General features: G+C 38.1%; 1 protein-coding gene across 1 annotated transcript in view; it reads left to right on the forward strand.

Moving 5' to 3' along the window:
- The window catches only part of FARSB (phenylalanyl-tRNA synthetase subunit beta), a 78,902-nt gene that overhangs the window by 9,173 nt on the left and 56,712 nt on the right, over positions 1-13,017 (forward strand). The window contains exons 3-8 of the mRNA XM_007935619.1: positions 3,480-3,634; positions 5,840-5,909; positions 6,344-6,459; positions 9,556-9,706; positions 10,686-10,794; positions 11,776-11,846. Of these exons, the coding sequence (XP_007933810.1) occupies positions 3,480-3,634; positions 5,840-5,909; positions 6,344-6,459; positions 9,556-9,706; positions 10,686-10,794; positions 11,776-11,846 (672 nt within the window). The remainder of the gene's footprint in view (positions 1-3,479; positions 3,635-5,839; positions 5,910-6,343; positions 6,460-9,555; positions 9,707-10,685; positions 10,795-11,775; positions 11,847-13,017) is intronic.

Below are 13,017 nucleotides of genomic sequence, written 5' to 3' on the forward strand. Positions count from 1 at the left end.
GCCTTCTGGTTAGCAGTCAAGTGCCTTAGCCACTATGCTACCAGAGTGGAGCAGTTCTGCTCTGTCCTGTAGGCTTGCTATGCGTTAGAATCAACTCAGTGGCAACAGGTTTTTTGTTTATGAGTTTGCAAATTAATCACAGAGAGGGACCTGGAAAGCAGGGAGCATGTTCTTCAACTAGAGTTGCTTATCTCCTTGGCCTCCAACTGCACCTTCTATAGGCCTTCTTTGCCTCCATGCCCACCCTTCCTCCATGTTGGTTTAACCAGTCTTAGTCCATTCCTGATCTCTCACTCTCCACAATGACTCCCTTGGAGAGTAAGCTCACCTATTTGATGAAATGCACAGAAAAACAAGTACAAAGAAGTTTGCCAGTCTTTTGATTGTATGATTAGAATATTTTAAAAACATGTTTAGGCAGTATATTTTAATAAATATATTATTAATGATTACTGAACATTGTACTTATAATAAAAAGGATAATCTAATAGTTCTGTTATAGTCTGTGTTACTGTTTTTTTCTTAAGCCTTCTATCTTCTTGATCTATTCAGTGTTTTCTAACACTGTCTTAGACATAAGGTTAAAAACATCTTCTGGCTGACAAACATGTATGTTTTGCCTCATTTTTCCCTGATGCTTCTTTACTGATGATACAGGAAGATGTTTTTTATATTGTGGAACATCTACATGCTTGAGAAGTAGGCTGAGATTTCTGTAGTTTGTATTAAGTTTCTATTAATAATTTTATTAGTCCTCAACATGATGTTTTTAGGCTGTGTGACAGCCAAAAGGATTGACTGGGTATCAGAAAATTAGAGTTGTAGTTCCAGCTCCAGTGTTTACATGGTGTGTGGCTAGGAACAGTTACTTGGCTTTTCTGAGCCTTATACTTTAGTCTCTTTGGAATTTCTTCTTATCTGTGAAATGAGGAGTTTAAATTATATGATCCCTATGGATTCCTTCAAAGGTGGTGCGATGATGAAGGCATTTCAGTAACCAAAAGGTTGGTGGTTCCAACCCACCCCCTGATCCACAGGAAAAGGATGACCTTCAGCTTCTGTAAAGATTTACAGCCTTGAGCACCCTATGGAGCAGTTCTGTTCTGTCCTGTAGGGTCGCTAGTAGTCAGAATCAACTCAATGGCAGCCCTAAAATTTCTGTGCTCTTTGACTTTTGGTGGTACTGGTAAACCCAGTTTTTGAATATGGTCTTTGCATGCATTCAAATACAGATTTAAGTAGCTCTGTCTTTGTTGGCATAGTGCCTAAAGCATTTGACTGCTAACCAGAAGGCTGGCGGTTCAAACCCACTAGCCACTCCTCGGAGGGAAGGTTGGACAGTCTACTTCCATAGTGATACCGCCTCGGAAGCCCAAGGAGGGGTCGCTGTGAGTTGGAGACAACTCGATGGCATACAACAACAACAACAGAGACATGTTGGAAGGTGGGCCTGGTGATCTACTTCTGAAAAAATCAGCCTTTGAAAACCCTGTGGAGCACAGTTTTCTGACATACATGGAATCACGATGAGTCAGAATCAACTAAGCAGCAACTGGGTTTTACTGCTAGTCTTTGTTTACAGAAGAATCGGGCCTTGTTTTATTCAGATGCTTTCATTTCTCTGGTACCGTATTATTCCTTTTCTTCATACAGATTTTCCCTGAAATCCAACATCTCCTGTGAGGTGACTTAACTTTTCACACTAAACAACAGTAATTTTATTGACTTCTTTGCTTGAATGGAGCCACAGTGGCACAGTGGTTAAAGTGCTCAGCTGCCAACTGAAGGGTTGGTGGTTTGAATCCATCAGCTGCTGTGCATGAGAAAGATGAGGCAGTCTGCTTCTATAAAGATTTACAGCCTTTGAAACCCTATGGGGCTGTTCTGCTCTGTCCTATAGGGTTGGTGTGAGTCAGAGTCAACTTGATAGTGGGTTTGTGCTGTTTTATTTTTGTTTTTCTTTATTTTTTTTTTCAGTTTCTCTTGAACATTATTTAAATTCTACTTCTTCCTCTTCCTCCTCCTCCTTGCCTCTCCTGCCCTCATTTCTTTCTTCTCCTTTCTTGTTTATTTCTTCATTTACCTGATTTTTACAGTATGCCTCCTTGGTTTGAGATGCCCAGGGCGTGTGATTTTCAGAGCCTGGCTTGGCCTTGCGTGGTGAGAGCATCGTGTGGACCTTTAGGTTCCTCAGGTGTGCATTGGGCACATGGTGCTTAGCAACCAGAACTGAGTCCACTACATAACTGCCCAGTATAGATTATAGTTCTTAATTTGGGAAATAATTTGAGCTACTCTTACTGTGGCAGTGGGAGGGCATCATATAAAACAAAAATTGCATATTTTGCCAGGACTCCAGCAGTCATTTTAGCAGGTTATTGATGGGAGTAGTAGTGGGAGTTTAGCCAAGTAGAGTTGCCACATAATTAAGTTCTTTGCCACTGCATTAAGAATTGTTATTCTGGTATTTTTCTCATCTTCTGGGTTAGCTCCATTCTTTGTGGCTCCATGTCTTTAACTTTGTTGTCACTAGATCGCCTCTTGTTGAACCTAGAATCCCTTCTAATTGTTACCACAGCTTCTGATAATCTCCTTGAATGGTTTTTGGTTTGTGTTTATATTGTTCTCATTCTCATGTAGCTTCTAGGTTTGGGTGCCCACAAGATTTAGCTTTTAGACCCATTGTCATTATCCTGAAAGAAGTTTTACTTCTTTCTTTTGGCAAGTCATCTTTATTTTGGCTCTTTGACACTTATTTACTCTGTGTTCTTGGTGGGATTTTCATTTTCTTTAACTCAGGCTTGGGCACGCTTTTTCCGTAGAGGGCCAAACCGTAAAACCAGTTGCCCTTGCATCAGCTTTGCCATATGGTAACCCGTATGTTACAGTTTGTAGAACTGCCCTTTAGGGTTTTCAAGGCAAAAATGGGTCACCAGGCTTTTCTTCCAAGGTGTCCCGGGTGGGTTCAAACTGCCAACCTTTTGTTTGGTAGGTGAGTGCTTACCTGTTTGCACCAGCCAGGGACTTGAAAAGGGCCAGGCAGTAGGTATTTTGGGGTTCGTAGGCAAGATAGTCTGTGTCACAGCCACTAAGCTCAGTGACTTAAGTAGCACGTAAATGGCCATAGATAATGGGCCTGGATGTGTTCAGTAAAAGCACTTACAAAATGGCAAGTGTTTTGTTATAGTTGAGTTAACCACAGCAAAAATTTGAAACAAAAAACCTGTATTTACAAACACCAGCAGCAGGCATGTGCTTGTTTGGGGATGACTGAGAAAGCTAGATGTCTGAACTGAGCAAAAGTGGGAGTATTTTCTGTCGGTTATTATTACAGCATTTAATATTGTCAAACCGGTGTTTTTTTTTTTTTTTTTTGCAGAAAAAGTAACTATTGCCTTATAGGACTGATGGCTTCTACTTTTTAAAAAGAGTGTACATTTATCTTGTTTTATTAACTTTGAATTTTTGGATTGTTTTAGACTTCTGAGAAGGAACTTATAAGTAAGGAGCAAGGTAATGAAAAGGCAGCTGGGGCCTCTGATGTTGTTCTTTATAAAATTGATGTCCCCGCCAATAGATACGATCTCCTGTGTCTGGAAGGATTGGTCCGAGGACTTCAGGTCTTCAAAGAAAGGTAAAGAAACATGTTCATTAAATGCTTTACTAACTTGGGTTTCATTTCTTTCTTTTGAATCCCTGTCATTATCAGCAACCCTATTTTAAGTTTTTGGAACAAATCCTGCTGGACAGGTTCCCTTGACTTTTGATCTGTGTAGCTCAGAAAGCAGGGTGCTTGGAGGATGAGATGCATGGAGACTGCAGCCATTTGGAAGCTTGCCTGGATATTGAGTCGTAGCCTTTCTTTTGGAGCATATTTTAAAACTAGGGTGGTTAATGATTTTAAGGATTCTTAAATTTAAAAAAATTCTTTAGCAGATTCATGTGATTTGCCTCAGAATCCCATTGGAATGGATAGTTCATTGGATTTGTTAAGGGTTGGGAGAAAACTAGAGGTAGGAAAACTTTATTTGCTATTAATATAAGAATGGTAAGGAGGAAACTCAGGAATGGAGCTTCCTCATTGGAAATCTGAAGATCTTACAGTGAATGTATGATCTTGGGCAAGTTAATTGGCCTCTCTGGCTTCATTGTCCTCGTGTATAATGAAGAAGAATTGAAAGGCCCCTTCCAGATGTTCATCTAATGAGTATACAAGATAGTGAATATATTAAATGAAAAAGAGGTGAAATAGTACCAGCTACCAGCCACTCCTCGGAAGGAAGGTTGGGCATTCCTACTTCCATAGTGATACTGCCTCGGAAACCCAAGGAGGGGTCGCTATGAGTCGGCGCCGACTCGATGGCAAACAACAACAACAACAACATCAGAAACTAATAGAAGTTGCTTTTGGATTTGATTACTTCTCTGGTCATTTTCAAAGGAATAAGGACCTGGCTGATGGACTGGACACCAAAACATTGAGGCTTTAGATGAGTGATGGTTCTTGGAGAAATGGTGATGATCAAACAGTTGGTTAAAGTGGTTGAATTTTGGCCTTGATTCAGTTGGTCCTGTGTGTGACAATCGGATGTTGTATTTTAGGGTCACCGATAATCCCTTAAGAGTTGTGTTTCTCAGACTTACCTAATAAGAATCTGTATTTTTAACAGGTACCTCTTGTGATTCTTATGATCAAAGAAATTTTGGAAACCCAAAAAAACAAATCCACTGCCACTCATAGTGGCTCCATGGGACAGAGTAGAACTGTCCCATAAGGTTTCCAAGGCTATAAATCTTTATGGAAGCCAACTGCCTCATCTTTGTCTCACAGAATGGCTGGTGGGTTCAAACTGCCAACCTTTTTGTTACCAGCTAAAAGCACCAGCAGAGCTGTTTGAAATTTTAGAAAAGATTTAAAACCATTGCTACTCAAAATGTGATCTATAAACTAGCAGCATTTGTATCACCTATGAGCTTGGTAAAAGTGCAGAATTTCTTCCTCAGCCCAAGACCTTTGGATCAGAATCTGTGGTTTAACAAAGTCCTCAGCTGATTGTAAGCACCTGGAAGTTTGAGCAGTGCTGCCTTAAAACAGTAATCCCCAGCCTCTTCTGATGATAACGCTAGCCTGGAGATGTCTTCAAAATGTATTGTTCACCAAGCTTTTCCCTTATATATTCTGATACAGTAGGTCCCAATGGGACTCAGGAATCTGTGTTTTTAATAATAAGTCATGTTTTTCTTAAAAATCCAGAATCTCATGTTGTGAATAAAATTTAAAGGTTATTTAATCCAGTACTTCAGCTCATGTTTAAATGCCCCTAAACAATTGCTTAGGTAATGTATATAACCCAAAAAAACCCACACTCAACTGCTGTCAAGTCGGATCATAGTGACCGCCTCCTTGGGTTTCTGAGGTGCTATCTCTACAGAGGTAGATTGCCCGGTCTTCTTTCTGAGGAGTGGCTGGTGGGTTTGAACCGCCAGCCTTCTGGTTAGCAGTCGAATGCCTTAGGCACTACGCCACAAGAGCTCCCAATGTATATAATGTAGAATATAATTCAAATATTTTTATTAATTTTGTAGCCTCTCCTGGGAAACGTTTATGAGGCTCTATACCATTTTGGGACAATTTTAAATGTTAGAAAGTATGCTAGTTTTTATTTATGTGTGTGTATGTATGCCTGTGTGTGTGTATTTAGTGAAAATTTTACTTGCTATACCATCAACCCAGTGTCCTAGTTCTGTTTATTTTGTATACTTTGTATACATACGGTGGAATATAATTACTATATCAAATATTTTGATTAATTGTGTGTTTCTTTTAATTGTGTTTTAGAATAAAGGCTCCAGTGTATAAACGGGTAATACCTAAAAGAGAAATCCAGAAATTGACTATCACGGAAGAGGTAATGAGACTAATCCTTTTTTGTTTTTTAAATTTAAAAGTCTCTTCTATGTATATGTCTATAAGGTGAGGAGGAAAAAGGAACAAATCTTTTTTTTGCCAAATATGCCTTTCTTTGTTCATCTGCTGAAATGGATACGTTGTAATATGTAGCCTCTAGCTCTTAAAAATTGTCAATTTGTTTTATTAACAAATGAAAGGGAACAAATCATCTGTATTTCATAAAAAATTTTGGAAAATAATATTCACGTGTTTATTTATTGCCCAAATTATGGTATGTTAATAAAATTTAATTATTTTTGAATGAATGGATAAAAAGTAGTTTGAAAGAAAATTTGTGACAGTGACAAGAGTGCAGCTAACTTTCTAGCATAAGGTGTAATTTTAAAGAGAAGCATTAATGGTTATCATCTCTAATGATACTAAAAATTTCAGACAGCGAAAGTGCGCCCTTACGCTGTAGCAGCAGTGCTCCGCAACATAAAGTTTACTAAGGATCGATATGACAGCTTCATTGAACTTCAGGAGAAATTACATCAGAATATTTGCAGGTTTGTGGGGGCATTGTCTTCCCCTCTCTCCCCTTTTCCCTTCTTCTTGCTTTCCCTCTTTATTCCTCCCTTCTCTCCCCCTTACTCCCTTCTTCCTTTTTGTCTCCTTTACAGATTTTTTCAAAGCATTTCTAAATTAACAGTGTGAGAGTAACGAGTTTAAATTTGCTTTATCAAACAGATGTTTGTCAGATAGTTGTTTCTGCTTATAAGTGATAAATGCATGGAGAACCAGGAGATATATCTTGAATACAATGCAGAGGAGAAATAATCTAGTCCTAGAAATTTGTTTTTTCTTGGTTCAAATCATTAGTAGTAGATTATACCACTAACTATAAACCAAGGTAATTTTTTTCTTTTTTAATTTTTATTGTGATTTGGGTGAAAGTTTACGGAGCAAATTCATCTTCCATATAGCAGTTCGTATACATTTGTCTCATGACATTGACTGCAATTCCCCACAGTATAACAACTCTCTTCCCACTTCCTCCCCACAGTTTCCTCTTTCCTATGCTCTTTCCTCCCATGCACTCCCTCCCCGCAAGCTGTCTCCCTGTACAAACACTGCCCTTCTGTTCTCCCATGATTGATCTCTCCAAGAAGTGTATCTACCTGATGTAAATGTTTAGCTCATATGCCTGTCTGTTGTTTGGCTGGAAGCCACAGGAGTGAGTTCAATTCCAGACCTGAAGGGTAGCTAGGGGCCATAGTCTCAGGGGTCTCACCAGGCTCTACCAGACCAGCAAACCTGGTCTTTTTATGATTTTGAGTTTGTTCCACATTGTTCTCCCACTCTATCCAGGACCTCCTACTTTGATCCCCCTCCAAGTGGTTGACCATGGTAGCCAGGCACCTTCTAGTTATTCTGATCTCCTGGTCAAATAGGCTGAGGATCGCATGGTATACCAGTCCCTTGGACTAATTGTTTCCATACATCTTTGGTTTTCTTCATTCTTCTTTGCCCTGGACAAGGGAGACCCATCGTTGCATCTAGATGGTCACTTGCAAGCTTTTAAGTTCCCAGTTGCCACTCACCACAGTGGAAGGTGGAACAATGTTTTTGTGTAGTATGTTTTGCCAATTGAGCTTGATATCCCTTATGACCAATTAAACCATGGTAATTTGAAGTTTTATAAGCAAGAAAAAAATTATCTTGATTTTACTTCTTAAGAAAGTATAAGTATAAATCGTCAGAGTAAATGCTAAAATAAAGCTTGAGACTTTCAAATGACCAAATTTGCTTACTCTGTCTTGGACATTGTTAATTTCCCATTCAGCTTCTATAGGATTGCAAACCAAAAAAAAAAAAAAAAAAAAACCCATTGCAGATTAGTCTATTCCAACCCTATAGGACAGAGTACAGCTGCCCCATATGGTGTCCAAGGCTGTGCACTTTATGGAAGCAGACTGCCACAACTTTCTCCTCTGCAGCTGCTGGTGGGTTCAGACGGCCAGTTTCCCAGTTAGCTGCCAAATGCTTAACCCCTGCACCACAGGGCTCCTCAAGAATCTGCAAATCTATCTAATTTCTGAACTCTTAGAGGTCAAGGAAGGTAACAGTTGGAGTCCATAAGCTTATTTTAGTATTTCAAAACGTCTAATGGAAACTACTCATGATGGGAAAACATCTGGCTGCTTTATGTGGTTCTAAAATGTATTAACCTTAGTTATTTCGTGTTTCTCAAAAAGTGTGATTGATAGTTAAATATTTCTTAAATGAAAACAGAAAAAGAATTTTTGTTTTTTAGTAATTGCAGTTTGGTAACTCATAGAGACTAGGAGGCTCCCTCAGGAATGGGATCGTCTGTGGACAGGGTTGAGAGAGAGTATTCAGGGTTTTCTTCTGTGATGAAAATGGTTTTGTGTTTACAAAGCAAATTGATTTTCCATTCAACAGTAATTCATACACATTATGTTTTGTGACATTCACTGCAATCCCCATTGTGTAACGTTGCCCCTCCCACTTCCTCCCTCTGTTTACCATTTCCCTTCATTCTTTCTTGCCCCTTCCTGCCTTCTTAGCTTTATCTCTGGGCAGATGCTGCCCTTTTGATCTCATGTGGTTGATCTAATGAGTGCATACCTCCTGGTTGTGATGAAAATGTTTACAAAATAAAAATCACACCTGTGGTTTCTCTTTTTTTTCCTGAAACAAGTGGTTGAAGCAACACTTTTTATGATTCAGGTAACATTTATATCCAGTTCTCAAAGAGTCTATTTTTTAGCTTGCTGGTATATAGTTATTAAACAAAACAGTGAGAAAGCAAATATAATTTCAAAATAAAAAACAGGATCAAAGGTTTCTGATAAGCATAAGTGTCTCTGATCATCTGTTTGGACATACATCATTTTCAGACCCTATTTTTATATAAAGGTATTCTTTTACTTATTTCAACTTTAAGGCCTATTTTATCTGATGTTTCTGGAAATCATGAGCTTTTTCTACGGGGCAGACCAGGGCACATTTGGTACTTCTGGCATTGTTATCAATCGGCATAAAGTTGTTACGTAGTTTCCTTTTTTTAATGTTTGTAGTGAGATCACCTCTTAGGGCCTTCTGTTTCTCTCTCTCTTACTTTGTATATTGCTGTAAGTTCCTAAAATTAATAGCCTTTGACTTTTCTTACAAATTAACCTTTAGATGATATTCCCAGCATTTCAATTAAAATTTTTGTTACTAAATAATATAGCTGTGTAACAGAAAATTCAGGAAAATAATAGAAAAGCCAAAAAATACAGAACTTAAGTGGTTTATTCTAACTTAATGAAAACGTTTACGCTCACTTGAGGACACCAAGAAGAGACAGATAAAAAGAAAATAAAGGGAATACCAACTTTGAAAATGTCCTAGTAACAATATTTGACAAAGCATAGTGACAATGTATTTCGGCCACTGAAATAATGTGTTTCAAGTAGCTTTGTAATTTCTCATTACTCTTAGTGGTTGTAAGAGTTTGTTCATTATATTCCATTAAAGGTAAAATTAGCAACAGTCTGTTTTAGGGAAGAGTCTGAAAAATAATTTCTTAAAACAACGGTCTTTGTTATCTTTAGAAGTTCTGCTTTGGAATATTCACATCTCTCTCTCTCTTTTAGAAAAAGAGCATTGGTGGCTATTGGTACTCATGATTTGGACACTCTGTCAGGCCCATTTACTTACACTGCGAAGCGTCCTTCAGATATCAGATTCAAGCCTCTAAATAAGACCAAGGAGTACACAGCCTGTGAACTAATGAACATATTCAAGGTAAATGTTCTTTTGCATTATACGTTAGCTATGCATGAATCATGAAGTTCCTTCAAAGTGAGTTCTTAGAATTAGAGAAATGTAATGAGTACATTTTAGGGGACTCTGGTAGCATAGTGCCTAAGGCACTTGACTGCTAACCAGAAGGCTGGTGGTTCACACCCACCAGCCACTCCTCAGAAGGAAGATGGGGCAATCTACTTCAGTAGTGATACTGCCTCGGAAACCCAAGAAGGGGATGCTATGAGTCGGATCTGACTTGACGGCACATAACAATAACAGCAACAATGACTACATTTTAAAAATTACCAGTACCTGAGCTGCAACCAGAGATACTAATTCATGTGCTCTAAGGTGAGACCTGACCATAGTTTTGTTATTTTTTCAACTTCTCAGATGATTTTAATGTACAGTTAGGATTGAGAACCACTGAAATAGACCATACCTCATTGTGACCATTAACTAAAACTCATGCAAGTGTAGCATGAAGCTAGATATATGTAGTAAATACTGTTGCAAAGTGGCTACCACCCATTATTAGCAATTTAGGGTCCAACAGTGAAAATGAACTCAGTAGTCACTTTAAAATGCATGTAATAAATAGTTGAAGTGGTGGGTATCATTCGAAAAAGCAGCTGTTATCCTAGGTAGGATTTGCAAACATTTTCTTCTTGTTTACCTAAATAATTCTGTGCTGGTAGTATTTTGTTTGAGGTGAGTCAGGCACACTATGGGAAATTGATTCTCACTCTTAAAACAACTGAGTTGAGTTCTCTCTATCGTTCCCCAACAGGTGAGGAAGCGGTACAAGGATATTAAGATACTAATTTCTGTTAGAACGTCTTACACATTTAGAGCTTTCTATAATTTGAGGCTTTTACCCCTCTGACTTTCCCTTCTCTCTGACTTTAGTAGGTATGTGAACTAATTATAGTAATAGAGATAAAAGATAAGTTTGTTTGACTTAATTTTTTTTCAGACTGACAACCACCTTAAACATTATTTACATATCATTGAAAATAAACCTCTGTACCCAGTTATCTATGATAGCAATGGTGTTGTCCTTTCAATGCCTCCAATCATCAATGGTGAGTTACTTCAAAAGTCTCCCAGAATTTTACTGTTCTTCTTCAGCATGTCTGTAAAATTCTCAATGAATCTGACTGAAACAAATCAAATCTAGCAACTCTGAACCTAAGTATCTCAGGTCTTTTGTTGATTTGATTATAGCTGTTTTCATTCATTCATTTGAGAAATGGGTGATCTAACATTTTTGCTGGAAATTTTTATGAAATATATAAATGTATAAATATTTATAGTTTTAAATATTTACAGTTTTATAAATATGTTTCTATGCTAGTCTCTAGATTCTGTTCCATTCTTTCAAAGGGTATTGTTATTTTGGTTGTAGCAGATAGTTACCTTAGTTAAACTTAAATTCAAACACTGTCTTGTCTGTAGTTTTACAGTTAAACTAAAGCATTGAAATGAGATTTTTCCATCTTAACTCTTCTGAAGGCTTTTTTGATGGGGTGACTTAAATGCATTTATAAAATTTCATGATATCTCCCTATGGATGTTTGCCAGTGCTGGAGGTGAGGAGAAGTATTAGCTGACTCTTGGTGGGAAGGAGAGTTTGGATTGTGGTGGTTGTTGTGGTTTGGAGCATGGCTTTGAAAGTTACCCAGATCTAGGTCCAGATCTCAGCCTGGCTGCTTGTTAAATTTTATGATCATCATCAAGTAACTTACTCTGTGAACCTTAGTTGCCTTGTCTGCAGGTCCACAGTAGGCCATCTCTACCACAAGGTGCAGATGAAGGGAGATAACATATGTTAAGTGCTTGGCATAACACCTGGCACAATGTAAGCACACAGTAAAGGCTTGTTACTGTGTTTTTATTCTCTAATTTGCAGTGGGACTTAAAATAAAAGTTGTATATCCCCGTACCTCTGAGGTGTCAGTTTATATTACATTCCAAATTGAAAAAATAGTTTCTGTTTTGTTGAGCTTTTAGTCCACTTTATTTGTGAAAATGATTTTTCTTTTATTGTTATTGTTTCGTTACAGGGGATCATTCCAAAATAACAGTAAAGACTAGAAACGTGTTTATTGAATGCACAGGAACTGATTTTACTAAGGTAAATAAAATTTGTGTCCTGTGTTCATACTATCAGACGAATGGTTTTTAATTCTGGGCCAAAATATATGGCTAAACTTTAAAATCTGTTCATTTTGTAGGGGTAAACAGATTTTAGATACTTAGAAAATAGAAGAATACAGGTATTCCGTAGTTTGGTTATGGTGCTTTCATTCATTCAACAAACATTTAATCAACACCTGCTATCTTTCCAGTGCCAGGAATTTAATGAGTGACATGTTTCTTGACGGCAAGGAACTCTTTGGTCTGTTGGAGAGAGTTAACCATATACTCATAGAAACATAGATCAAGAGGCTGTTTGGACAGAACCAGGTGATACTGCATGGTTTAAAATCAGGAGTGGTGTGTGTCAGGGTTGTATCCTTTCATCATACTTACTCAATCTGTATGCTGAGCAAATAATCCAAGAAACTGGTCTGTAAGAAGAAGAACCCAGTATCAGGATTAGAGGAAGACTCATTAACAACCTGCGATATGCATATGACACAACCTTGTTTGCTGAAAGTGAATGTGTCTTGAAGCACTTACTGGTGAAGATTAAAGATTACAGTCTGCAGCATGAATTATACCTCGACATAAGGAAAACAAAAATCCTCACAACTAGACCAGTAAGCAGCATCACAATAAATGAAGAAAAGATTGATGTTGTCAGACATTTCATATTCCTTGGAATATGAAAGTCCACACCCATGGAAGCAGCAGTGAAGAAATCAGATGTCATATTGCAGTGGGCAAATTTGCTGCAAAAAACCTCTTGAAAGTGTTGAAGAGCAAAATGTCACTTTGAAGGCTAAGGTGTACTTGACCCAAGCCATGGTATTTTCAGTCATCTCATAAGCTTGTGAAAGCTGGACAATGAATAAGAAAGACCCAAGAAGAGTTGATGCTTTTGCGTTGTGGTGTTGGCGAAGAATACTGAAAGTACCACAGAGTGCCAGAAGAATGAATAAATCTGTCCTGGAAGAAGTACAGCCGAATGCTCCTTGGAATTGAAAATGGTCAGACTTAGTCTCACCTACTTTGGTCATGTTGTAAGAAGGAACCATTCCCTGGAGAAGGATGTCATGCTTGGTAAAGTGGAGGGTCTGCAAAAAAGGGGAAGACCCTCAACGAGGTGGATTGACACAGTGGCTGCAACGATGGGCTCCAGA

Source organism: Orycteropus afer, unplaced genomic scaffold (assembly GCF_000298275.1).
Source record: "Orycteropus afer afer isolate SDZICR_OR568_19922 unplaced genomic scaffold, OryAfe1.0 scaffold00002, whole genome shotgun sequence".
Classification (NCBI taxonomy): domain Eukaryota; kingdom Metazoa; phylum Chordata; class Mammalia; order Tubulidentata; family Orycteropodidae; genus Orycteropus; species Orycteropus afer.